Below are 27,152 nucleotides of genomic sequence, written 5' to 3'. Positions count from 1 at the left end.
AACCGTCATCTTGGGCTCCTCCCCACACCCCACTGTCCTGTGGTATCTGTTACCGAGGCCTGGCCGGTTGACCTTGGAAGATCCATCCCCATGGTCACTGCCCTGGTCCAACAGAGCATCACCTTTTATACAGCCTCTGGCATTAGTCTCCTGTATCCCTTACCGCTGCTTCTCAAACTTAAATGTGCATTTGAATAACTTGGGGGTGGTGGGGCTTTAAAAAATCTTCATGACCAGGTCCAGCCTAGACCAATTAAAACAGAATTCCTGGATGTGGGGTTTAGACATCAGCATTTTTTAGGGTGATTCCAATATGCACCTAAGGTTAAGAACCACTGTAATAGAGGCTTTGAGCTGCAAATAATGTACGTCTGGGGCTCAAGTGGTTCTTAAACTTTAGCGTGCGTCAGAATCACTTAGCGTGCATCAGAATCACTTAGCAAGCTTGTTAAAATACAGATTGCTGGGCCCCCACCTCCAGAGTTTTTGAGTCCGCAGGTCTGGGATGGAGTCTAAGAATTTGTATTTCAGGGCCGGCCCTGTGGCTTAGCGGTTAAGTGCGTGTGCTCCGCTACTGGCGGCCCGGGTTCACATCCCGGGTGCGCACCGACGTACCGCTTCTCCGGCCATGCTGAGGCCACGTCCCACATACAGCAACTAGAAGGGTGTGCAACTATGACATACAACTATCTACTGGGGCTTTGGGGGAAAAAAAAAACGAATTTGCATTTCTAATGATGCTTGTCCAGGGCCCACACTTTGAGAACCACTGCTTAAACAATGAGGAAATTTATCATTTCACCTAACACAGAGGCCAGAGGCAGGGAGGGTTCCAGGCAATGCAAGGTGGAGCTTCAACTGCAAATTGAAGTTGTGCTTCCATTGATTCTTTGGCTCCTGCTTCCCTCCAGTGAGGCCAGGTTTCTGAGCAGATGTTCAAGGTGCTTTGCAACTGGGCCCTGCTACCCCTCCAGGCCTCATTTCTTTGCACAGCCTCCCTCCATTCACAATCCAAGGAGCCCTGAATCTCCAGGGGTTCCTGGGATGCATCATTCTGCTTTGCCTTAGCAAGGCATGATCAGCCCCATGAGGGAGGCAGGCGTAGGCTTTTCTGTCTCCTGCACATGCCCCCTCCCACCGCATCCTTTCCTCTGGCACCATCTGCAACACTGACCCAGACAGGCTGGCACGGTCACTCCTTTCTGCACAACAATCAGTTACTTCTGCCTCCACACCTTGACTCATGCCTTGCTTCCCACCTAGAATTCACCTGTCTAAATACTGACCCCTGAAGGTACAGTCAAATCTCACTGCCCCTCAGGATCCACGAGCAGATCTCTCTCCCTGATCTGCCCAACTTTCCCAAATCCTGCTTTGTGTCATTAGCTGTCCTTCCGAATGTTGGCCTTGGCTTCCAGCTGGGCTGTAGGACACTTTAGGGTGAGAGCAAGGCCTTACCGCAGCCCTGTGGCGAGGGGGACGGCGCATGGATCTTGGAGTGTAGCAGACCCTGGTTTGACTTGGGGTTCTCTCCCTGGCTTCCTTGTTGACCTTGGGTAAGTTACTTGACTTGAGTCTAGTTTTTTTTCATCTGTTTAAAGTTATTTCATAGCAGCACCTGTCTTAAGGCCACTATAAAGATCAGCTGAGGGTCGGCCCCGTGGCTTAGCAGTTAGGTGCGCGCACTCCGCTACTGGCGGCCCGGGTTCGGATCCCGGGTGCATACCGACGCACTGCTTCTCCGGCCATGCTGAGGCGGCGTCCCACATACAGCAACTAGAAGGATGTGCAGCTATGACCTACAACTGTCTACTGGGGCTTTGGGGGAAAAATAAATAAACAAAATTTAAAAAAAATTAAAAAAGATCAGCTGAACTCATGGATGTCAAAGAATCTTGCAGCCTTGACTGAGCTGAGCCCCACTCTTGCTTCTCCCTGTCCCCACATCAATAGACTGGAGTCACAGACCTGTACGTTTCCCCAGGTTCACTCTTCACCTGCGTGACCTCCAGAAAGTCACTTAATAAGCACCTCCTAGAGCATCACTCTCCTAATCTGCAGGATGGGAATGTGAGAAGATGCAATGAAATGCAAAGCTCCCAGATCAATAAATGTCACATGCAAAATGCTTGGTGAATGAATGAAATTCTTCTTCAAAGTACAGCTTTGTCTCTAGGTGGTAAAGAAAGTGGTTCATGGCTGGGCCTCCAGTTCTAAATAGCCAATTAAGGAGGAAAAACCGAGGGCCAGCCCCGTGTTGGCATAGTGGTTAAGTTTGTGCCTTCCGCTTTGGCAGGCCGGGCTTCGCCGGTTCGGATCCTGGGAGTGGACCTACTCACTGCTCATGAAGCAGCCATGCTGAGGTGCGTCCCATATAGAAGAGCTACAACTCTACAACTATGATACACAACTATGTACCAGGGCTTTGGGGAGAAAAAAGGAAAAAGAGGAAGATTGGCAACAGATGTTAGCACGGGCCAGTCTTCCTCAAAAAAAAAAAAAAAAAAAACAAGGAGGAAAAACCCCAGGATGCTCTGGACACCCTGTCCGAGCCCTCCCCACCTCACTGCCCATGGCTGAGTCAATGCAACCCCTCTCCCCTAAAGACAAAAGGGAAGGAAATGAGGCCACTCCATTTGCTCTCTGACTGGATCTGTTTCCTCACGGGGGGTTGCTGTGTGTCTGTCTGTCATCTAGTCTCTGCAGCAGCCTCAGAGGGTCCTGCACCATCAGGAGAGGCGCCCTGGTGGGCGTGGAAACGTTTGAATCTGAGATCCCTGACCCCAGTACTTCCACTCGCCTGCGAGGCTGGGAGGCCCACAGAGCACGCCTGTTCTGGGAACATTCCCTCTCCACCCAAGCGGGTCTAATCCAAATTCTATCGATTATTTCAGAATATCAGATATTTCAGAATATCTCCTTTTTGGTGAAATCCGAATAATTGTGTCAATGCCAATTTCCTGGTTTGGATGTTGCATTATAGTTATGTAAGATGTTACCACTGGGGGAAACTCGGTGAAGGGTACATGGAACCTTCCTGTTCATATTTTTCAATTCCCTGTGAATCTATAATTATTTCGAAATAAAAAACGTCCTGTTAAAAATCTCCTTTTCAACTTCCTTCCCACTCCCCAGGCCACCCCTTATCACTTCCCTCTTGGATCCTTGCAACCACCCCCTGGTTTTCCTCCTGTGTTTGGTCTTGGCACACACTCTCCACCCAGAGAACCTCGGATTTTGCCCTGTCTCACCCTGTAATAGCCAGGGGAGGCTGCTCTCGGCTTGCTGGGCTGAGCAGGTGCTCAAGACCTCCAGACCTTTCCAACCTTATCTGCCGCTTTTTATTTTGCTGTGCCCTGCCTCCCCACGGTGTCCCTCCATCTGGGGTCTTTGTAGAGGCTGTCCCACACTCCATTCCAGGACTACCCTTTCCCTCTCCATTAACCGTAAAAGCCCCCCTGAGTTTCCCCTGATGCTAAGAAGAGTTTCCCACCTATTAAAAGGGAGCAATAACCCCTTTCGCCTCCCTGAAAGGATCCAGTGTGTGATGGGTGGAACAACGCCTTTAATAAATGATTATCAGTAAATTATTCAAGGGGAGGCCGGACCAAGGCCTGCAGATCTTGCCCCCAGCCTCCCCGACAACACACCCTCAACCGCTAGGCCCCTCTAAAGGCCAGGCCCCGCCCCTCGGAGGCGCTCCGACGGCCAGGCTCCGCCCCCGGGACCCTCCACCGGCCAGGCCCCGCCCCTCGAGACCCCCCACGGGCCAGGCCCCGCCCCTCGGGTCGCTCCATCGGCTAGGCCGCGCCCCGCGTGCGTGCGCGGCTCCGCGGAGACGTGCGGGCGCCCGCGTGGCCGGAGTCTGAGGTGGCAGCGGCCTTGCCAACATGGAGCTGCCGCAGATTCCGGAGCTGATGGGGCTGTCGCTGTTGCTCGGGCTGCTGGCCCTGATGGCGACGGCGGCGGTAGCGCGGGGGTGGCTGCGCGCGGAGGACGAGACGGGCGGCCGGTCCGCGGGTTAGTGGGCCACGAGCCGGTAGGGGCGACCCACGGGGACCCTGCTGCCGGCCTCTCTCTGGTCCGACCTGCGGTTCGGGCCTGCGTGGGTGTCGGGGACCCGCTCAGGTTCTCCTCTTGTGAAATGAGCTTCGCCCCCGGGACGAGGGGCCGCCTCGCCGGGCTGGTCGCGCCCCTCCGGGCTGGTCGCGCCCCTCCGGGAGGATAGTGAGAACCGGGTCCCGCGCTGCCGCCCTCGGTGGTCGAGGCCCGGCCGCTTGCCCTGCGCCGCAGCCCCTCCCCGGGTCGCTGCGAGAGCGCCGTGAACTCGCGGGCGCGCTGCTCGGTCGTTATTTCATGGAGGGGGGGCATTCATTCGCGAGCATTCGGACTAGTTCCCCGACGTGCAGCCACGTTTATGGAGTACCTACCACCTGTGTGGGCTTTGAGTCTTTTCCTTTAGGGAGTCCACTGTGGGTAAGGGAGAGGAACATCTGAAAATGTAAGTGAAAAATAAAGCCTAAGAGGTTTCATAGAAGAGGTCAGTACTTGAGACGGGAAACCCAAGGGTGGGAGTGGCCAGCCCTGCTTTTTCGGTAGAGGGTCAAGGAAATCTTCACTGAGAGTGGGGAACACGTGCGGCGGGTCTTGAAGGATAGGTGTGTGCGAGTTTGCCAGGAGGCCGAGGAGGGAGGAAGAAGGTTGCTGGCAGTGAAGGCAAGGACTCCTGAGACAGCACGTGGTATGACTAGTGTGAGAGTAGAGGGGAGGCTTGTGGGGAGGCTTGTTAGACAAGGCTGGAGAGGTGAGCAGAGGGCAGATTGTGGCCATCTTTGTGTGTGGGCCTCAGGAGTTTTTTTCCTGTAGGAATTGAGGAGCATCTGTAGTGAGCTGTCGCATGCCAACTTTGTGCCTGGCCTGATTCTCAATTAAATTAGCTATTTTGTGCAAAACTGACAGGCGCCATTCCCTGCACGGGGTAGGTGCTCAACATATGCTGACCACCTCTCCTCCCTGGATTCCCTCTGGGATTCCTTGGAGCCTTTAATGCTTGTGTTGGGTACTCTGCTTGTCATTTTGTATATATTATCTCATCCAATTGTCACAACTTTAAGGAAGCCAAGGCCTAGAGCAATTAAGTAACTTACCCAAGGCCAGGGTCACCAGATTGGGTTGTGCACATTATTCCCTACGTAGGGATAACTGGCCAAGGATCTCTACTCCACTGGCCGTGCTGTGTACCCACTGAGCTATGCCAGCCCAAAGATGGTGGTGCCATGTGCACTAACAGCAAGCAGCCTCCTCAAGATCACTCAGTGGTAGAGACACAATCCAAACCCAGATCTAATTCCAAAGCCTCTGTTTTTGCCCACATAACTCTCTTCTTGAGGACAGGCCATGTCTTGTCATCTCTTGCTGTTCCACTCTGCCTGGCCAATCATAAGTGGTCAGTAATGCTTATGGAGTGAGTGGATGGATGACATGGTCTTTCCTTATAGGCCAAAAAGCAAATGGATTTCCACTTGACAAGTCCTTGAGATCCAAGAAGCAGAAACAACATCAGCGGATTCGCAAGGAGAAGCCTCAACAGCACAACTTCACCCACCGCCTTTTGGCTGCAGCACTAAAGGTACATGGATACCCATGCACAGACTCACACCCCTGCTGACTTTTCCTTTGCGGTAATCTTTGCATGTTACAGACCCCTCTGCCTCTAACCAAAATTGGTAGGGATGCCCCATCCTATCTCTTCTCATCACGTCCCATCAGCAGCTTGCTGTTAAACCAGGCAGCAGGGCCCCGGAGTCATGGCTGCAGATTGGGCTTCCCCATCTACCCAAGGGGTCCCTGTTCACACTTCCTGCAACCCTTCCCCTAGAGCCACAGTGGGAACATATCTTGCATGGACTTTAGCAGCAATGGCAAGTACCTGGCGACCTGCGCAGACGATCGCACCGTCCGCATCTGGAGCACCAAGGACTTCCTGCAGCGGGAGCACCGCAGCATGAGAGCCAACGTGGAGCTGGACCATGCCACCTTGGTGCGCTTCAGCCCTGACTGCAGGTGGGACAGGATGGAGCCTCAGGTTTGCCTGCAGAAGCTCAGCTCCAGACTTATGTCCTTCCCATTCCTGGTTTGGGATAGTGAGGGGGGACCCAGGGTCTCCCTTGGGGCCGCAGAAAGAGAGCATCCAGACAGCCTGAGCACTGCCCAGGGCTCCCTGGAGAGCTATGCAGCTACACGGCAAGGAAGCAGAGAGGCACAGATCTGTTCCCACTTGGGAAGCACCAAAGCCTGGCTTCCAGATTAGTCTTGGGAGCTGTACTGGGTTTCTAAACCCTAAAGAGAAACCAAAGGAGCCAAAGCTATGAGAGTCCTATCTTTTTTTTTTTTTTTTTTTTGAGGAAGATTCACCCTGAGCTAACATCTGTGCCAATCTTCTTCTATTTTTTTCATATGTGGGACACCTCCACAGCGTGGCTGGTGAGTGGAGTATGTCCGTGCCCTGGATCCGAACCCGTGAACCTGGGCTGCTGAAGCAGAGTGCACAAAACTTGAACCACTCAGCCACCAGCCTGGGCCCCGAGAGTCCTATCTTTTGATAGTTTTAAGAGATTTTGAACCAAGAGGTTAAGTTGTAATGCAAGACTGTAGGGCATGAAGGGAGATCTTGGTTTTCCTCAGAGCCTAGAATAGGCCCTGGCACACACAGGCCTCCATGTCCAAATGAGTGAGTAAGTTGTCCACTCCCTGTCTCTAGAGCCTTCATCATCTGGCTGGCCAATGGAGAGACCCTCCGTGTCTTCAAGATGACCAAGCGAGAAGATGGGGGCTATACCTTCACGGCCACCCCAGAGGACTTTCCTAAAAAGCACAAGGCACCCATCATCAACATTGGCATTGCTGACACAGGTAAGAGGCATTCAGAGGGTGGAGCTTGCTTAAGGTAAGAGAGAATGGCCCCAGTTATGTTTGCTGAATCAGTTAATGCTGCCTGAGAGTTATGCTCAGCCTCAAAATGTGACAAAGGGGCTCTGGCTCTGGGTTCCCCTGGAATCCTAGGAGCCACGGCAAGTCCCCAGGGGAGGCAGGTAAGAGCCACAGTCTTTAGCAAAGTCCTCATCTGTGGTGACCCTTGGCCTGGGAGGGGAGCATGGATACTTTGGACAGCAAAAACCTTCATAAGTGTCTCCTTGGAGAATGACAGTTGCTCAGGTCATTGACCTCAACTCCTGTCACTCTCCTCACCCCTCAGGGAAGTTCATCATGACTGCTTCCAGTGACACCACTATCCTCATCTGGAATCTGAAAGGTCAGGTGCTGTCAACCATCAACACCAATCAGATGAACAATATACATGCTGCTATATCCCCTTGTAGCAGGTGAGAAAGAGGGGACTTTGGCATCTGGGATGGGCAGAGGTTGGGGCTGGGGGCCAGGGACAGAGCAGAGAGCCAGCTTCAAATAGTGGAAAGAGCATCCAGTGTGGAATCAGGACTCCTAGGTTCAAGTCCTTAGTCTTTATTTCCTCATCTGTTATTTTTAGAAGGTTGGGGTGGGGATTTAGGGGTACTGCATATCTTATAGCATGGCTGTGAGGATGAACTGAGTCACGTGTATAAAAGCACAAGATACAGTGTCATTTAGTTAGAAGATGATTAACTTTCTCAGGAAAGAGGTTTAGTGGGTTTTCAGAAACAAGATGCCATTACAATTAAGTTTCAAAGGAAGTTGGGTTGTATGGCAGGTTTGTGGCCTCATGTGGCTTCACTCCGGATGTAAAAGTTTGGGAAGTCTGCTTTGGGAAAAAGGGGGACTTCCAGGAGGTTGTGCGAGCTTTTGAACTAAAGGGCCACTCTGCAGCCGTCCACTTCTTCGCTTTCTCCAATGACTCCCGGAGGTGAGTGAATCCTCTCTGATTTCTTACCAGTGGCTCTGAGTCCCTCTTGGTAACTGGGTCGTCCTGCCTGTCTTGGCAGCAGCTCTGAAGTGGGTGGGGTGGCTGGCCCTCAGCAGAAAGTAGACACAGCAGTGGAGTTAGCTTCCTAGCTGGAGCCCCTAGTGCTGTCCCAGTGCCCTCCCCTCCAGGGTGTTTTGGGGCTAGGGCCGTGATTTTCCATGCTACAGGATGGCCTCTGTCTCCAAGGATGGCACGTGGAAACTGTGGGACACAGATGTGGAATACAAGAAACAGCAGGATCCCTACTTGCTGAGGACAGGCTGCTTTGAAGAGGCAAGCACTGTGCCGTGCCGCCTGGCACTCTCCCCTGATGCCCAGGTCTTGGCCCTGGCCAGTGGCAGCAGTATTCATCTCTACAATACCCGGCGGGGTGAGAAGGAGGAGTCCTTTGAGCAGGTCCATGGGGAGTGTATCACTGACTTGTCCTTTGACATCACTGGTCGGCTTCTGGCCTCCTGTGGGGACCGGGCAGTGCGGCTCTTCCACAACACCCCTGGCCACCGGGCAGTGGTGGAGGAAATGCAGGGCCTCCTGAAGCGTGCGTCCAACGAGAGTACCCGTCAGAGGCTGCAGCAGCAGCTGACTCAGGCCCAAGAGGCCCTGAAGAGCCTGGGTGTCTTGAAGAAATGACTTCTGGAGGGTGTGGCAGGAAGGGTCTGGTCTGCTGCCACCACTGCTGCCACTTTTCTTCCCAGGTGCTCCCCAGCTGGAAATCATTTGAAAGGAATATCCTGATTTTCTTAATGGTGGCCCCTCTCTTCTTTTTCCCATTGAAACTGTTCTTACCTGCTTAGATCTGTCTTCTTGCTGGTTGTGACTCCTGGCCTTACTTGACCTCCCAGGCTAATGACCAAGGTGCTTCTCTGTTTCCTGGGCCCAAGAGGTGGAATTGGTCTTCACCAGGCACTGAGAAGAGTGGTAAATAGAAGAGAGAGAACGTGGTCTTTGACCTTGTGGCAACACACTCTGGTACCCAAAGAAGTTTGTAATTGTGGAGGCAAAAGCCAGGAAACACCTGAGTATTAGACAGCAGTTTTGCAGGGGTGAGAGATGGGATATCTTCCAATTACACAACTGTGGGATGGCGTCAGGGAAAGGCTAGACTTAATCCAGGTCGAGCTGCTAACTCCATCAAAAAGTAATAAGGGATTTCATTCTGTGCCTCGGTTTTCTTACGTGTAAAATGGAGAATAGTCCTCTCCTGACCTCCTTACAAAGATGTTGTCAGGGTGTGAGAGTATAAAGTCCCAGATTTGGAAACAAAAAAGTGGACAAGAGTAGTAATATATGTTATCTGTTGTCCAATATCATTTATTAATGATGGGTGAAAGTGGGTCTCAAACAGCATAGTTTGAAACTAAATTAGAAAGAAAGAAACACGTGCCTTGAGAAGGTGAGGTTTCTAGAACTTGGTCATACATTTCCTATCTGGTTCTGCTTTAAGTTGTGTGGAGCAGTCGTAGCACCTCAGGATGGGACTCCTTTCTTGTGGGAGTTGTATTCTGTTTCCAGTTCATCAGACATTTGCGTGCCTGTTCTGTGCCCATGAGTGCACTAGGCACAGGAGATCAACATGAGTAGGACATGATCTTGGCCATTACAGGTGGCTGGTGGACGAGAGGTACACGTGTCTGCTAAGTGCTTTCTGTTGGTTTATTCGTGGCTGTGGAGGGCTGTTGTAAAAGGGCAAGAGAGAGGACTGCATCAGGACAGATGCGATGGGTTTGAAGTTGAAGAGAGAGGTTTGATAAGAGATTAGTTATTTAGAAGTCTGAATTTTTGGATTTGAGGGCTACTTGGATGTAGGAGGTAAAGGAAGTGAGGAATCTAAGAAGATTTGATTGAGTATAGGCAAAATGTATTCGTCCAAAATCAAATTCTTATTCCCTCTCCCTAGAACTGGGACCTCCCCTGGGAAGCCCCAACTCATGTAAATTGTGGTTTGAACAAGCAACAACCTCGGAGTTCTCCTTAGTTACTCCCTTTTCATTACTCCCACCCCCCCCCACTGCCACTACTACCATCCACTCCGTCAGAAAATTCTTTCAGTTATGCTCCAGATTATATCCTGAATCTGCTACTTCTCTCCATCTTTTCTGTTACCATCCTGGTCCTACTCACTGTCACCTACTGGACTGTTATAACATAGCTTGTTCATCGGTCTCCCTGCTTCCTTTCTTGCCTAATTAAATCCCTTTTCTACATAGCAGAGTGATCTTTTGAAAATGTAAACCAGATCACAGTGTTCCCAAATTAAAACCCTCTAAAGGCTTCCTATCACACTTGGAATAAAATCCAGAATTCTCACCATGGCCTACAAGGGCCCTGTGATCTGGTTTCTTCCTTCCTCTGTGATCTTGTTACCACTCTCCCAGGCACCCCAACCTTGCTATTCCTTGACCAAGCCAAGTTATTTCTGGCCTCAAGGGGCACTTGTGCCCATGCTGTTCCCTCTGCTTCGAAGCATTTTTCTTTTCTGTTGGCAGACTTTTCACGCTTGTCATAATTCAGTTCTCAGTTTCGATTACACTTCACAGATGCCCTCCGTGACCACCCAGTCTGAAGTAGCCCTTTCCACCAATCATATCACACCCACCACATTAGCTTGTTTTATTTATTTTGTTTACTTAATGCTATCTGAAATTATCATTTGGATATTTGTTTGCTTCAGGGGTTTCAGCTTAAATGCTTATAGATATCAAGTGAATAATGTAAATCCATGAATTGGGCCACAGCTGTCCAGTGTAAGACAGTAGGAAATGGGACTGAAGCAATCTCTGGGGGGCATGCGTCCTAGGTGAGGGGCAGGGCTGGCTGCTACTTACTGTTAAGGAATCCAGCACAAGTAGCCAGTTCAGAGAAGCTAGAAGTTGGCAGTTATAAAATAAAAAATTAAACACTCTATGGGCCAAACAAAACACTAGTGTGGGCCAGATGTAGCCCATCCATCTCTCATTGGCGGCTTCTGGATTGTTCATTAACCCACTGGAATGTGAGCTCTGTAAGGGCAGGATCCTTGTCTTGTCTTATTTGCTCTGTATCCCAAGCACATTACCTGGGACAGAGTAAGCCCTCAATAAAGGGTGAACTCAAACCAGGGACTGCCGACAGAAGCTTCAGTACCCCCTATGTATCCTCCCACTCCCGGTTTCCACTGGGGTTTTGTGTTCCTAATAACAGACTTCTGCTTGATAGTGCTCTGTACGTGTGTCCTGGTGAATATTTGCTTTCTGGTTGTCAGAGAATGAGACTAAAACACTTCCTTGCATACCTACTTGGCTCTGGCTTTACTCTCATTGTAGATGCAGGAGAGGAAATCCCCACAGAATGTTGAGTTACTGGAGTCAGAAGTCTTCGGTTTCAGTTTGAGCTGGAGTACTTACTGACTTGAGACCTTGAGCAGATAGATCACTTGATCTCTCTGAGTTTGTGTCCTCCTCTGTAAAATGGGAATAAATCCTGTCCTGCGTGCCCTGAGGGGCTATGAGTTTCTAATGAGATAAGTGAAAGCACTGTAGAGAAGTCAGTACACGAACTTGCTGAGGACAGAGTTCCTCTCGCTCAAGACGGTGCTGCCGCTCTTGTCAGCATGGAGAATGTACCTGGTTGTTAACGTAGAGCTGAGGCCACCGTGTGTTTTTGATCAAAAATCCTCGTCAGTGAAGGCAGCGTTAATATTTTAATATTACTATTTCAACTTCTGTGGGTTTGAAATTTTCCAAAATAAAAGTTGGGAAAATATTAAAAATGGTGGTATATAGCCCATTTTTATCACTCATCAAAAACAGAAAAAATACTTAAGCCACAAAAGTGCACAAAGTCCTCTTGATGGGGCCGGCCCCGTGGCGTAGCGGTTAAGTGTGCACGCTCCGCTGCTGGCGGCCTGGATTCAGATCCCGGGCACACACTGAGGCACCGCTTGTCAGGCCATGCTGTGGCGGCGTCCCATATAAAGTGGAGGAAGATGGGCACGGATGTTAGCCCAGGGCCAGTCTTCCTCAGGAAAAAGAGGAAGATAGGCATGGATGTTAGCTCAGGGCTGATCTTCCTCACAAAAAATAAATAAATAAAGTCCTATTGATAGTCTTGGTTTAGTTCCGTCTAGGTAATAAGAATACTCACGTCTAAAAGATTGTTCTGTAATGGGAGATTATAGGGGGTAAGCAGGAAGCACATACTACTGTGATGAGTTATCAGTGATGGTAGGTTATTTCATACAGCATTAGATAGACCCAGCATTGCCCCAGACTGGCCACATATCTAGAAAATAATTTAGGGATTCATGTACTCCTCTACAAAATTCCAGAAATGTAAGCCTTCCAGTGAGCGTGGCTTGGTTTCAGCACATAGCTCTTAAGGCCAAGGTTTACTGATGGGCACTGGTTGGCATTGCAGAATCAGCCACAGCAGCTGAAAGCATGATTCATACACACAAACCTGTGAATGTCGTCTGAGATTGTGACTGCATTTCCAAGTCTTCATTTCTTTGAGCTTCCAACTCTGATTCCGGAATTCAGGGTGATTGGAAAATGAGTTCACTTTTCACTTGCTTTCTATTCAGTATCCATACCCGGTTTGAGTCCATTTGCATTTTCTTGATCACATTAAAAGCAGCCAACATTGAGTGCTAAGCATTTATTTAATCCCTACAAACTCACTCGTGTTTTTGCCTTAGCTACTCTCCCAGTAACCACATCTTTGTTTTCCTTTGGTGAACTGCCACTTCCCCAACTCTTACTCCGTATGATTTATAGAGGATAGACCCAGACCCTCCAAGGGGGGCATTCAACCAACCAGCAGATCCCTGGACTTTGCCAGAACTTTAGAAAAGTGAAAATATCTTTAGTTTTCTGCTGGGATTGCTTAGTAAGTAGGATGTAAGCTTGTTACTATGTGTAGTCCTGCCTGAAAATGAAGCCAACGTAGGAAAGCAGGGCCAAAGATGTAGAGAGACTACGTGCTAAGGATGCTGTTTAGACTGTCAGATCCAGACACTCCTGAGGTTTCCACTATTGGACATGTCCGTTATAAGAGCCAATAAATTCCTGATTATGATGAAGTCAGTTTGAGTTGGGATACTCTTGCAACCTAAAGAACCTTAACATCAGTATTATTAGAGAGTCCAAGTAAATTGCCCAAGGCATATAACTAATAAATGGCATGCCCAGATATTTAAGTTTAGGCCTATCTGGTACTAAAGTACATGTGTTGAACCACCAGGCCCAGCTCCAACATTTGTAAAGCCAGAGGCAAGACTACAAATGGAGGCCCACATGCCATGTCTTAATATTCAAAAGTTATAAATCAAGCTGAGCTCAAATATGTTCTATCCTCCTACCATGATAGATATGACACCCGGGAAGGCCAAGTTCGAATTTAGCATTCTGACTCGGGTCTGTGCCATAATATGGTGTCAAAGCAGGCCATCCCGTGGCTCCCCTTCTCGTCCCACCTCATTCTTTCCCACATTGTGAGGGACACCCCAGCCCACACCTCCAAGTGCCGTCACATCCCTGCAAACCACCACCCCTTGGCCACCCGCCACTCGGGCCTTAGGGTGTACACCATGGCAGCTCCACTTGTGTGAGAGTAGACCCATGGGAGAGGCTCCGACAGGCCCTGGAAGCAGATCTGAGTCTGCTGGACAGGGATTCCAGGGTCGTAGGTACCTGGACTGTGGTCTCATGAGTAAGGTGGGGACACAAGCTCTGGGTGTCACGTTTCCCTGGTCCTGCAAACTGTGCCTTGTGGGAAGGAGGCCAGGACGGTCCCCACCAGGAGTCCTCTTCCCACGTCTAGCACTGTTAACCACACTTCATTTTTCCCTGCAGTTTCGAGTTCGGTACACTAAGGTCTTCTTAACACATCAGAAATTCAATACAGTGAGTATTTGATTGTGAGTTCCTGGGAGGTCAGCCAGGTGGTCTCCGAGTTCTTCTAAAAGTTCTGGATATATGGGAGCAGCCTGGTATATCTTCTTAACCGGTATCTGGCCTGATTACTGGCTCTGCGTTCTTACCTGTAACTTTCTCTAAGTATCCCACAGACCAGCTGCAGCCAGGGTACCAGGACAGAAACTATTTGCACCTTGATCATTTCTGCATCACATCCCAGGCTGCATCTGACAAGTTAGGAAGGAAGCCGTGGGGAGCTGAGCACCCAGCTTTCTCAGACACCGATAGAGCTTCTCCTCCTGCTTTGCTTGTACATGTTCTCCCTGCAGCAAGTGAGCTCAGCTTTTTCACACTTCAACCTCAAACTGCTTACTGGCTAGTAGTGTATGCCAGCTAATCGAGTAGGCAGGCATTTGTTTTTGTAAAAATCTTAGTTAAACTTCTTATTGAATAGCCTGTTTTATCCTCTAATCTCCTTTACTTTCTTCTTTAATGGCACATTTCTCCCACAGCTGAAACAGATTTGATAATAATGGCTAACATTCATGGAGCACTCATTATTGTCCAGATAACTGTTCTCAGTGCTGTCCAGATAACTCATTTCATCCTCCCAACAGTTCTGTGAGACAGGTACTGTTAAAATTTCCATGTTACAGATGGGGAAGCGACAGCTTTGCCCAGGTCACTTAGGAGGTGCGTGGCTGAGCTGAGATTCCAACCCACGAAGTCTGGGTCCACAGCTCATGATCTTAATGGTTCTCAAGCTGTGGCAGGTGTCACAATCACCTGGGACCTGGATATTGCTACAAGGGCCCAGGTCCTGTTCTGCATCTACAGGCCCGGACCTCTGTGGTCTTCATTAGCTCTCAGGTGATTCTGATACCGAAGTCTGAGAACCACCGCACTGAGCTATTCTGCCTTGATTTTGAATGTTATGCATACGCTGCTGCCCTGCCTGAGGGTGTGTTCCTGTTCCTACAGTGAGCGTTTTCTTGCTTGTACCCAGGGGAGGAGAGACTGCAGGGGAGCTTGGCACACACTGTGCTTGGCACCAAGAAATCCCCCAGCTCTTGTCGCTGGTCACATGAGCCATCACCTCAGCTCTCTTAGGAGTCCCTCTTTGGAAACTGCCTTTCCCCTATTACCTCAGACTAACTTAATGGCTCCTCAGCACTTTCACAAGCCTTAACATTCCTCCATCTCTACCCCACATTGTATTGTCATTTATTTGTGCTGTGATTGGTTGTCTGGAGGGCAGGTGACATGTCTGATTAAGTTCAGTATCCTTACAGCCTAACAGGGCCAGTCAGTCGAATAAAAGTTCTTCCACCTCCCTGGAACCTTCCCCAATTGCCCCAGGCCTCATGATCCCTGAGCGCCCACTTGGGTGCTCATTCTGCACCTCTCCCTTCTGAAGTGCCCATTTCCATCACCTGACCCCAGGGTACTGCGGCCTTTAACCCGCATGTGGTTTGGGGCATGTCCTTTAAACTCCCAGAACCTGAGGCTGCTTTCAGATGAGGGTCAGGAACAGACTTGGCTTGTAGGTTTGTAAGCTACACAATACACGGAGAGCATAAGATGGCCTTCTCATCCTAACAGTGGGCTGTTACGTCCCAGGGACTCCTCCCTTCCTTCTCCCCGCCTCATTCTGACCACTTTGACAGGGGCTGTGGGATCTTCGCACTGCCTGCACCCAGCCCCACAGGAGCGTCAGGGAAACTAGCTCATTCGTTTGCTGATCTTGCTGTAATTCTTGAAGCCCTGGATAGTATCTTGCAGATGGACATATTTTTATAATTATAATAAATTATAATTTACATGACTCCAGTAAAGTCATGTTTCAGAGACTAATATCTTGGGCAAAGGTGCAGAAAGTTGTGTTTCTGTGTTGTCCACGTTTTCTACAATGAACACATACTTCTTTTATAAAATTAGTAAGAGGGGCTTGCCCAGTGGTGTAGTGGTTAAGTTCGCATGCTCCAATTTTGTGCTCTTGAACCCCTTTGGCCCGGGGTTCACGGGTTTGGATCCCGGGCGTGGACCTACTCACCACTCCTCAAGCCATGCTATGGCAGGCGTCCAACATACAACATAGAGGAAGATGGGCACAGATGTTAGCTCAGGGCCAATCTTCCTCACACACACACACAAAAAATTTGTAAGATCATCACATGATGTATTGCAAGTACTAATAATAACCTCTCATTACATATATTTTCTCACTTCATAGCAGCTCTTGTAAAGTAGCAATTATTATCCCCATACTGCAGTTGGAAAAACTGAGGTTTGTTGAGGTAAGTAGCAAGCAAGAATTAAACCCTAGGACGGAGCCTAGAGTTCAAGCTTGTTCGTGGCTTACCCCACACTGCCTCTGACCTTGCATCCGGAGGTAAGTTCCTTGAGAGCAGGGACTTGACGGTCTCAGGAGTCTGTCTTGCCCCTCCCTCATCCTCAGTGCACCCACGCAAGTGAGCGCACAGCAGGCACTGCACATTTGTTGTTAACACGATGGACGCATATACTTATTGCTTGACAGTAAGTGAGCTCCCTATGGCCACCACTTACCCCATCCGCTGTGCAGTTGTGCCGCCAATAGACATCACTCCCTCGCTCTCAGGGTTCACTACCTCCTGTGGGTTTACACACTGGCGCATGATCCTCCCAGGGACTAGTGGCTCTGAGTGAGGTCGTTAAGGCTCCAGAACTGGAAGGCCAAACCCTGGAGCACCTTCCAGGACTTCAGCACAACCAGACAATTTGAACTGTCCACATGGGCAAGGAAAGGCAGCAGCTACAAAGAAGCCTTCATGCCGGGGCAGGAGGGGTGGGCTGGGGTATCTGCAGTCCCAGACCCCTCCAAGCTGCTTGCTCTCTGGGTCTCTCGCTGGGATCCCTGGAGCCCAGAACCATTGACCCCTGCGGTGATGCTGGGGAGTCAGCTGATGGGAGCAAGTGGTGGGGGGGCTGTTCCTCATCCAGGACAAAGCGTCCAGAGGCCATTGTGATGTTGCAGGATTCAGCACCACACCCTGGTGTTCGCCGACAGTATCATCCCTTTTCCCTCTGTCCAATAAGAGGTCCCCCTTCTCACCTCTCAAGTCTTTTTGATCCAGCTAATCAGGTCTTAAATGACTGCTAAGTCCTCTGCCTCAGCACTTACAGGTTGTAAAATGATCTTTGGCCCAGATGCAGGCATGCACACAAGCCATCCCCCTGCAGCCAGTAGGTTTGACAGCCACGTATGTTTCAGGGGCTTTGGGAGCCCAGAGGCAGGAAGAGTAGCAACCATACAACACACCCAAAATGAAAGAGCTGTTGATGATGGTGGGGGCGATGTTGATGACTGTGGTGGCCTCGGGTCCATGAGTGCTGCTTTCACCCTAACCAGGTGGCCTCTCCCCGGCATACCTCGAAGCCTCTTGTGATCTGGAGCCCAGGGCAAATGTGGCCTTTTTGATGTGCTGCTCCCCAAGTGCCCCTACCCCATGTTCATTCATTGAGAGTGCTAGGACTGCCAGGGACTTGCCCACGTGGCAGAGATTGCTAGTGCTCCCCAACATCCATGCTTCTCTTTCTCCTGGACACAAGGCTAGACTTGCCATTAGGTGAGGCCAGGTGCTGAGTTGTGGCCTGTGTGCAGAAGTGGTCTGTTTTCATCTGGGACTGCATGTAGAAACCCTCCTGTGGTTCTCCACGCGCTTGCTTCTCTTTTCTGCCAGCTGGGAGCAGAGGAGTCAGTAGAGACTGCTAAGGCTCTAGACAGACAAGCCACCAGGTAGAGGGAACCTGGGCCCCTGAATGGCTGTGTGGAGCAGTCCTCCCCGCCCCCAACATCGTGTTGTGACGGTGAACAAGAAGTAAATCCGTGTTGTGTTAGAGCCCTGGACTGCAAGGGAGTTAGCTGTTGCAGCAGCCAGCCTGTCCTGACTAACACACTAGTGGAGAACATCTCTTCACCTTCCCTGTGCTGTGATTTATAAGGACAGATTTTGCTCTTCCTCCATGGTTCCTGGCTCACAGCTCCCATACATATTTCTTTGTAATTTCCTAAGTGATTAGAGCAATAGGGGCAGCTTTTGTTATAAATTTGGTTTTTGTTTGCAGCTCCAGAAATAGCTCCAGAGGTAAAATAAAGGTGAAATGGGTGTTTTTTGGTATTCATAAGAAGCCACTTTCAACCACACCTGAGTTCATGTTAATGAGGTGATTTTTGGAAAGCCTCTAGGTAACCGTATGATGGGGGATGGTTGCCAAGGGAACCACACACCTGATTAGAGGGTTGCACCTTTCAGCTCCACCCTAGCCCACCTCAGGTGGAGGGGGGAGGGGCTGGAGATTCAAGTAATCCCCAGTGGCCAATGATTTAATTAATCATGCCTACCTAATGAAGCCTCCATAAAAATCCAAGAAGGAGTTTGGAGTGCTTCTGGCTTGGTGAACACGTGGAGGTGGCGGGAGGGTGGTACACCCAGAGAGGGCATGGGAGCTTCATGCCCTCCCCCCGTCCCTTGCCCTGTGCATCTCTTCCATCTGGCTGTTCCTGAGTTGCATCCTTTTATAATAAACCAATAATCTAGTAAGTAAACTGTTTTCCTGAGTTCTGTGAGCTGCTCTAGCAAATTAGTCAAACTCAAGGAGGAAGTCATGGGAACCTCTGATTTATAGCCAGTTGGTTAGAAGTACAGGTGATGACCTAGACTTTCCATTGGTCTTTGAGGCGGGGGAAGGGGGGACGGCTTGTGGGACTGAGCCCTTAACCTGTGGGGTCTGACGCTAACTCTAGGTAGACAGTGTCACAACTGAATTGAATTGTAGGACACCTGGCTGGTGTTGGAAAATTGGTTGGTGTGGGGAAAACCCACACATTTGGTGACTAGAATTGAGAGTACTAAAAGAAGAAACAGGAGTGTTTTTCCTAAACAACCTCTGAGTTTGGGGGCCCTGGAACTAGTGTGGCAGCCAGCTTTCTGTAAATCTGAACCGTGACCCCTAAACACCTTATTCCATCCCACCCCAATTGTGGTGGTGTTATACCTTCTCTTCCAATTCAAGGGTCCTTACCTTTGTGGTTCTACAGGCAGCTACAGTAGGGGAAAGACTTGGCTTCTATCCTGGCTCTGCCTCGCACAGGTTATATGCAGCCTTCTACAACTCATTTAACCTTTCTGGCCTCAACTTCTTCATCTGAAAAGTGGAAATTATAATCATGCCTACGTTGCTCCCCAGAATTGTATAAATGGAAGTGAAAGCCAACTCCGTACAACGTATTAAAAACCCATTACTTCTCTGCACAACGCTGGCTGCCCATATGGGGAGAAATGGGAGGCATGAACCAGGGGTCTTACCCAGGCTTTGGATGGTACCCTCTGGAATCAGACCTGCCTACAGGAATCTCTCCCTTCTCCCTTTCCTCCACTACTTGGGGGAAAATATGCCCTCAGGAATTTTCTCCCCACCCAAGCCTGTAACTGAGGTAAAAGATCCTCCCCCTAATCCCTGGCCTGGGAACTTGGGGTGCCAGGGGCCTCCTGCTTTGCTCTCAAGGGTGCCCCACAGTTCTATTAACTCCTCAGCCTCTTCTGCTTTCTGCTTTTTGGGCACTTACACATACACACGCCCGCCCTGCCCCGCACATCTATGTGTCTCCCTCTATCTCTCTAGGCTAGAAGGGAACTTGGGGACCAAGGGGTCCAAAGGCCTCATCTTACAGAATAGATGCTCAGACTGCTGGAACTGTTCACCCAGAGTCATCCAGCAAGTTGTCGCAGAATGGAGACTAATGCCCGGGACTTCCAACAACTCAGCCGCACTGCCTCCCTCCTGCTGCGGTAGACATGGCTGTAAGCTGGTCTCCATGATCCCCACCTCCCATGTTCATGCCTTTGTGTAATCCCCTCCCTTTAAGTGTGGGCAGGACCCATGACCACTAGAATATGGCAAAGAGGATGGGATGTCACTCATGACTACATCATCTTATATAAGATTCCTTCTTGCTAGCAGACTCACTTTCTCTCGTGCTGGCCCATTGTGAGAGGGCTGTGGAGGGCCGTGTGGGCATCCTCTAGGAGTTGAGGGCTGACGCCTTGGTCTTACAAGTGCAAGGACGTTAATTCTGCGAACAACCTGAGTGAGCCTGGAAGTGGGTCCCTCACCAATCGAGCCTGCAGACAAGAACTGAGCCCCAGCCGATGTATCAATTGTAGCCTTGCACAGGACACAGGGAAGCCACACCTGGACTCCTGACCTAAGGAAACTGACATAATAAACGTGTGTTGTTTTGAGCCACTAAGTTTGTAGCAGTTTGTTATGCAACATAAAAAAACTAATACACTGCCCTCCAAGATGTTGCCCAAATTACATCCCCTCTGTCTTATTTACTCCTTATAAGCAAGGTCTTATTTTTTCTGGATTCCCTCCTGCCCCAGTGCCTGTCACAGAGCCTTGCCCATAGTCCTTAGAGGAGTCAGAAAAATAGGACATAGTGCATTTCTAGAATCATAATGTAAGCAAAGTGGGGAAAAATTAATTCCATTTTTAAAAATTGGTCTTGCTTGCATCCCTTATAGGACTTTGCACAATTCTTTCTTTCTTTATTTTTTTATTATTTTTTTTGTGTGTGAGGAAGATTAGCCCTGAGCTAACATCTGTGGCCAATCCTCCTTTTTTTTTTGCTGCGGAAGACTGGCCCTGGACTAACATCTGTGCCCATCTTCCTCCACTTTATATGGGACGCCGCCACAGCATGGCTTGACAAGTGGTGCATTTGTGCGCGCCCAGGATCCAAACCCCGGGCTGCCACAGCGGAGTGCACACATCTTACTGCTACGCCACTGGGCTGGCCCTGCACAGTTCTTTATATCTAAGAGGCACTCAATAAGTATTGTTTTGATTTGATAAATTAATCAGAACCATATCGAGATTCCTTCAGTTTCAAGTGTCAGATACCTGACTCATCTTGTATTAAGCAAAAAAAATGGAGTTTGCTGGTTCATGTAATGAAAATGTTAGGAGTTCAGGCATGGCTATATCTAGGTGCCCAACAGAGACCATTAGGAACCTGACCATCTCTATCTGTTAGCTTGTTTTCCTGTGTGCTGACTTCACTGTCAGAAAGGCTCTCCTCCGATGGTGATCAATATGGCTTCAGAGGCTCCAGTCTTACGATCATCCAGCTTAGCCACTGGTGGAAAGAGAGTGACTCTTTCCAGAGACTTCCAGAAAAAGTCCTGAGGAGGACCCTCCTTAGTTCACATATCCATCCCTGAGCCAACGCTGTGACTAATGATACTCAGTGCTCTCACTGGCCAGACCTGGGTCATGAGCCCATCTTGGTGAGTTAGTCTCACTGAAGCCCATGGACTGAGGGTGGGGGGTGGGGGGGTTTCCAACAAAGAAGGGAGAAGTTTGAGTACAGAAATAGAGATGCTGGGCAGTGAAAAGCATCAGATGACCACAACTCCTAGCTACCTACATGCAAATGACAAATAGGGACTCTTGATAATCATTATCAGAGACTTAGTTTGTGGACTGTATTTAAGAAGTATGCTCCCGTAGTATGTGGCTCACCACACATGTTAATTCAAAAGCCATCTTTTGCATAGTTTCTGCATCCAATACTCAGTGCTTGTCACTGGGAAGCAAAGATGGATGGATAACATTCTTTCCATCCAGAAGGAGCCTGATCTAGCATCAGAAAATATAACAATAGGGGCCGACCTGGTGGCATAGTGGTTAAGTTTGCACACTCCGCTTTGGTGGCCCGGGGTTCGCAGGTTCGGATCCCCGGTGCAGACTTAATGCACTGCTCATCAAGCCATGCTGTGGTGGCGTCCCACATACAAAACAGAGGAAGATGGGCACAGATGTTAGCTCAGGGACAATCTTCCTCATGCAAAAAGGGGAAGATTGGCAACAGATGTTAGCTCAGGGCCAATCTTCCTCACCAAAAAAAAAAAAAGAAGAAGAAGAAGAAGAAAGAAAGAAAAGGAAATACAACAATAATAGTAACATTGTGAATACTGATTTTGGGGAAGGCAAGGTTCTAAGTGTTGATACACATTAGGCTTCTTAAACTTCACCACACCCTGTTGCGTGGATGTTGCTGTTCTCATTTTACAGATGGTGAAACTGAGAAACAAAAAGGTAAGGAACTTCCCCAAGTGGCAGAGTTAGGAGACGAACTTAGCTCCAGCACTTGAGCTCTTAACCCGCTCTGCTACGCAGCCTCCCAGCCATGCCTGTACCCAGAACATGGGCCAGAAAGTGGTTACCTGCCGTCAGCGAGGCACAGCCCTGTGCCTGCTATGGTCCCAGGCACTCAGAAATGATGGAATGAGGGCCTCCGGGGTATTACAGAGCACTACAGAACACTCCGGTAGAGGGGCTTCAAGTAGCAACAGGGCTGGGGAAGAAGAGAGAAGAGCCTCAGTCAGAGGCAGATGGGAAAGCCGGCAGACCCAGTATCAGGTGGGTGGGTAAGGAGAGCTCCCTCACTCCCTTTTTTCTTTCTTTCCTTCCTTCCTTCCAGAAAGAGTTGCTGAGCACCTTCCATGGGCTGGGTGGAGTATACAAGGAATTTCCTCCCTGTGGCTGTGGGGAGAAGGCAGGCCTGGCTGTACATGTCTACGAATCCCAAATAAGAAATAGATATATATTTTGTGTGTGTGAGGAAGATCAGCCTGAGCTAACATCCATGCCAATCCTCCTCTTTTTTTTTTTTTTTTTTTTTTTTTTTAAAGATTTTATTTATTTATTTTTTCCCCCCAAAGCCCCAGTAGATAGTTGTGTGTCATAGCTGCACATCCTTCTAGTTGCTGTATGTGGGACGCGGCCTCAGCATGGCCGGAGAAGCAGCGCGACGGTGCGAGCCCGGGATCCGAACCCGGGCCGCCAGCAGTGGAGCGCGCTCACTTAACCACCAAGCCACGGGGCCGGCCCTCCTCCTCTTTTTTTTTTTTTTTTTTTTTTTGCTGAGGAAGACTGGCCCTGGGCTAACATCCGTGCCCATCCTCCTCCAACTTTATATGGGACGCTGGCACAGCATGGCCTGACAAGCGGTACATCGGTGCACGCCCGGGATCCAAACCCGGGCACGCGCACTTAACCACTATGCCACGGGGCCGGCCCCTGTTTGTTTTTTTGTGTAAGGAGAATATTTAAACAAATAGTGAAACCTACTCAGCATTGCATATTCTTTCTAGCAGGGCCCCAGCATTGGCTCCTAAACTGGGCTACACATAGGGTCATCTTTTAAAAAATACATTAAACACATTATCCCCTGGTATGGACAAATCTCTATGACGTGGTAGCAGAATAATGTCCCCTACCCCCACCAAAAGATGTCCACATCCTAATCCCTGGAACCTGTGAATTTGTTAGGTTACATGCTGTCTTAGTTTGGGCTGCTATAACAAAGTATCATATCTGGGTGGTTTAAACAACAGAAATTTATTTCTCACGGTTCTGGAGGATGGGAAGTCCAAGATCAAGGCACTGGCAGATTTGGTGTCTGGTGAGAGCCTGCTTGCTGGTTCATAGATGGTCATCATCTTGTTGTGTCTTCACATGGCAAAAAGAGGGCAAGAGAGCTCTCTGGGGTCCCTTTTATAAGGGCACAAATACCACTCATGAGGGCTCCATCCTCATGACCTAATCACCTCCCAAAGGCCCACCTCGTAATACCATCACATTAGGGGTTAGGATTTCAACACATGAACTTTGTGAGGACACAAACATTCAGTCCATTGCACATACCAAAGAGGAATTAAGATAGCAGATGGAATTAAGGCTGGTAATCAACTGGCTTTAAAATAGGGAGATTGGGGCCAGCCCGGTGTCATAGTGGTTAAGTTAGCGCGCTCCTGGGGTTCATAGGTTCGGATCCCCAGCATGGACCTAAATACCGCTTCTCAAGCCATGCTGTGGCAGGCGTCCCACATATAAAGTAGAGGAGGATGGGCACGATGTTAGCCCAGCGCCAATCTTCCTCAGCAAAAAGAGGAGGATTGGCAACAGATGTTAGCTCAGGGTTAATCTTCCCCACCAAAAAAATAAATTAAATAAAATAAAATAGGGTGATTATCCTGGATTATCTGGGTGGGCCCAATGTAATCACAGGGATACAACGTCCTTAAAAGTGGAAGAAGAAGGCAAAAGCGAGAATCAGAGAGAGGACAGCGTGAGGAGGAGTCAACCTGACGCTGCTGGCTCTGAAGATGGAGGAAGGAGCCATGAACCAAGGAAAGTGGGCAGATTCTAGAGGCCAGAAAAGGAAAGTTAATAGATTTTCCCCTAGAACCTCTAGGAAGGAATGCACCTTGATCTTAGCCCAGTGAGATCCACATCAGACTTCTGATCTACAAGGTAATACACTCTGCTGTTTAAGCCACTAGGTTTGTTCTAATTTGTCACAGCAGCAACAAAAAATGAATAAAATGATACATTACATAAAATATCAAAGTACAGAATAATGCATAGAGTGTGCTACAATTTGTGTGGAAAAACAAAAGAATGTGTACTTTTGTATGTGTGTTTGTAAATGTATGGACCAGTAGTTCTCAACCTTGGCTATATATTAGAGGGATCTGGAAAGCTTAAAAAACAAATCCCAATGTCCAGGTTGCAAACCCTTAAATCAGACCCTCTGGGAAGGGGTGGAGGTGGGGTTGGGGGAGAGAAGAACCCAGGTATTAGTAGCTTTTGAACCTTCCCAGGTACAGCCAGGTTGAGACCATTGGCGTAGACCATCTCTGGAATGCTACGCAGTGGAGAACAGGGCAAGTGCAGGACCAGGGAGGGAAAGATGGAGAGACTTGCTTTATTTTTTTCACCTTTAAAAAAACCTTTTTATTATGGAACATTTCAGAGTAGTGTATGAAAGTAGAGAGAACAGTAGAATGAACCCCCACATATCCATCACTCAGCTTCAACAATTACTAACATTTGTGTACTCTTTTAATTTTCTACCACTTGTATGCATTATATACTAAGATAAATTTTAAAAATTATGAAAACTGGGGCCGGCCCAGTGGTGTAGCAGTAAGTTTGTGAGCTCTGCTTCGGCAGCTCGGGTTCACAGGTTCGGATCCTGGACGCACACCAACGCACTGCTTGTCAAGCCATGCTGTGGTGGCATCCCATATAAAGTAGAGGAAGATAGGCATGGATGCTAGCCCAGGGCCAATCTTCCTCAGCAAAAAGAGGATTGGCATCAGATATTAGCTCAGGCCTGATCTTCCTCACACACACACACACACACAAAATAAATAAATAAAAATTATGAAAATATAATACACATGCCCAAGCTGTACCACAGAACTATGGAGACAAAACCTTGGGCACAGGGCCCAGAAGCCTGCATTTTAACAAGCTCCTCACAGTTGGGGGCAGCACTGGGCTCTCTGCCTCTGGCCCTCACTGGCTGTATTCTCGCTTCTTACTTCCCAGCACTTCTTATTAGCAATGCATCAGGGACCCACCTGTGAATGTTTTGAAGGCCTCCTTGAACTATTTTCATTTTTAGGCCATACAACCTCTCTCTTAATGAATTCCAGAAGGTTCACTGTTGCTTAAGAAGGCACAACCTTCACAACCTCCTACAGGTTTCCTTTACTCCTCAGGACTGTTTCTTGGGCCTCTCTTACCCAGAGAGAGCTCCACTGGAGATAAGGTGGGGAATGGAGGGCCAGGTGGACAGATGTGGGCCGGAAACAGGTGAATCACTGGGTCTTCAGAGGAGGGGATAGCCTGAGGAAGGTGACTGAGTGGCAGGGTGGGCTGGGGGAGAGATGGTGCAGGAGGCTAGTGCAGCTGGGAGGAGCAGTGGGCTGTGGAGTAGAGAGAAGCTACAGGTGAGAAACCTCAGCGGGGAGGCTGGCCAGGACTTGGACAAGGGTAAGAGAGAAGTTAGACATAACTGCCAGGTCTTGGGCTGTGTGCCTAGACCTATGAACAGAACTGGAGAAGTCTAGAGAGCTGGCCTCTCTCACGACACTTCCCATGTTCTGCCTTGCATTTTATTTTCCTACTGCTTCCCTTATCCCCACCTCGAGGGCAGGGAGTGTGTCTTAGTCATCTTCCCATCACCCACAGTGGCCACTGCTGTAAGGCATACAGCAGGTGCTCAGGCAGTGCTTGCCTTGTTAGTTTGGATCACTTGGGTTTGAGAAACAGATGTGCCGTCCTTGATCCTGTTATTTCTAGAATCATCCCTTCCTTCCATGTGCTGGTTCAGCTCTTCCACTCCTCAGGCAGATGCTATTTCTGGGCCTCTCACCAGCAAGATGACATATGCTATCAAGCCATGATGTTGGTGGATCACGAAAGGCTGAACAGTCATAGTCAGTGGCTCTGTCAAGTTCAGGGTTAGCTAGGCATTTCTCTAGGACACACAGAAGGAAGTTTCTCTGGAGGTGAGAGAAGTAGCCACTACCAACTGATGCAAACTGTCACCTGTTTCCTTTATGTCTCCTGAAGCACCTGCTACAGGACCCATGCATCTTGCAGGCATCAATAAATGCCTGTGGGGATCGGGGGGGCAAAGAGCCAGGGAGCTGCACTGAAAGATGCAACATTCACCAGGACACTTATTGAGCGTCTTCAATGTCTGTGGACACAGTCAGGCCTTGGAGCAAATGCATCTACCTCATTTTCAGAGGTCAGAGTCAAGGTCATTTTTTCCCAGAAGCCTCTGGACACCCCTCATCTAGATCAGGGCTGTCACAGCACCTTGTACCTCCCTTAGCCTAGCATCTATACCATGGCATTTAAATGCCTGTTTTCTGGTCTGCATGTTCTACTCAACTGGAAGCTCTCTGAAAGCAAAAGCTCAGATTTTGTCCTCATTACTTAGCATGGAACCTTGCACAACGCAGGCATCATTTAAGCAGCAACTGCTGAATTAAATGAGACAGTAATGTAGCGTGCTAAGTATGAACAAACAGAACCCCAGGATATCTGGGGAAGGCTTCTCCGAGTTGGAATGGATGTTGGAAGAGTAAGTGGTCAGTCCATCAGGCAAAGAGAGAAAATTCCAGGTGGGGAACAGGTGTGTGCAAAGGCCCAGAGGTGTATTGAAGAAACGTGTGAAATCCTGTGGTTGGAGCACCGCGGTATTGTCCGGGGAGCTAGGGTGTTGGACAGGACAGGCAGCAGGGCAGGATGGCGCAGAACCGTGGTCCCATTAGGGTCAAGTCCATAAACTATGTTATGGCAGCTGCCCTGGGGTGGGGGGGAAGGTGCCGACCTACAAATGCCCTGGGAAAGGGCCAGGGACCGTGCAGCGCCTCGCACCTCGC

General features: G+C 49.2%; 1 protein-coding gene across 1 annotated transcript; it reads left to right on the top strand.

Annotated features, from left to right (window-relative positions):
- The first annotated feature begins 3,853 nt into the window (after positions 1–3,853).
- On the top strand, positions 3,854–11,234 carry TBL2 (transducin beta like 2). The gene is made up of 7 exons (XM_004442119.3): positions 3,854–4,020; positions 5,499–5,629; positions 5,879–6,063; positions 6,761–6,912; positions 7,256–7,382; positions 7,748–7,900; positions 8,128–11,234. The coding sequence occupies exons 1-7, from the start codon at positions 3,891–3,893 to the stop codon at positions 8,588–8,590; spliced, it is 1,341 nt and encodes a 446-aa protein (XP_004442176.1). The 5' UTR covers positions 3,854–3,890; the 3' UTR covers positions 8,591–11,234.
- Positions 11,235–27,152: the final 15,918 nt, after the last annotated feature.

Source organism: Ceratotherium simum, chromosome 26 (genome assembly GCF_057802395.1).
Source record: "Ceratotherium simum simum isolate JZ-2026a chromosome 26, ASM5780239v1, whole genome shotgun sequence".
Classification (NCBI taxonomy): Eukaryota; Metazoa; Chordata; class Mammalia; order Perissodactyla; family Rhinocerotidae; genus Ceratotherium; species Ceratotherium simum.
Note: the sequence above shows the minus strand (reverse complement) of the source record. Positions and strands in the feature narration are given on the sequence as shown.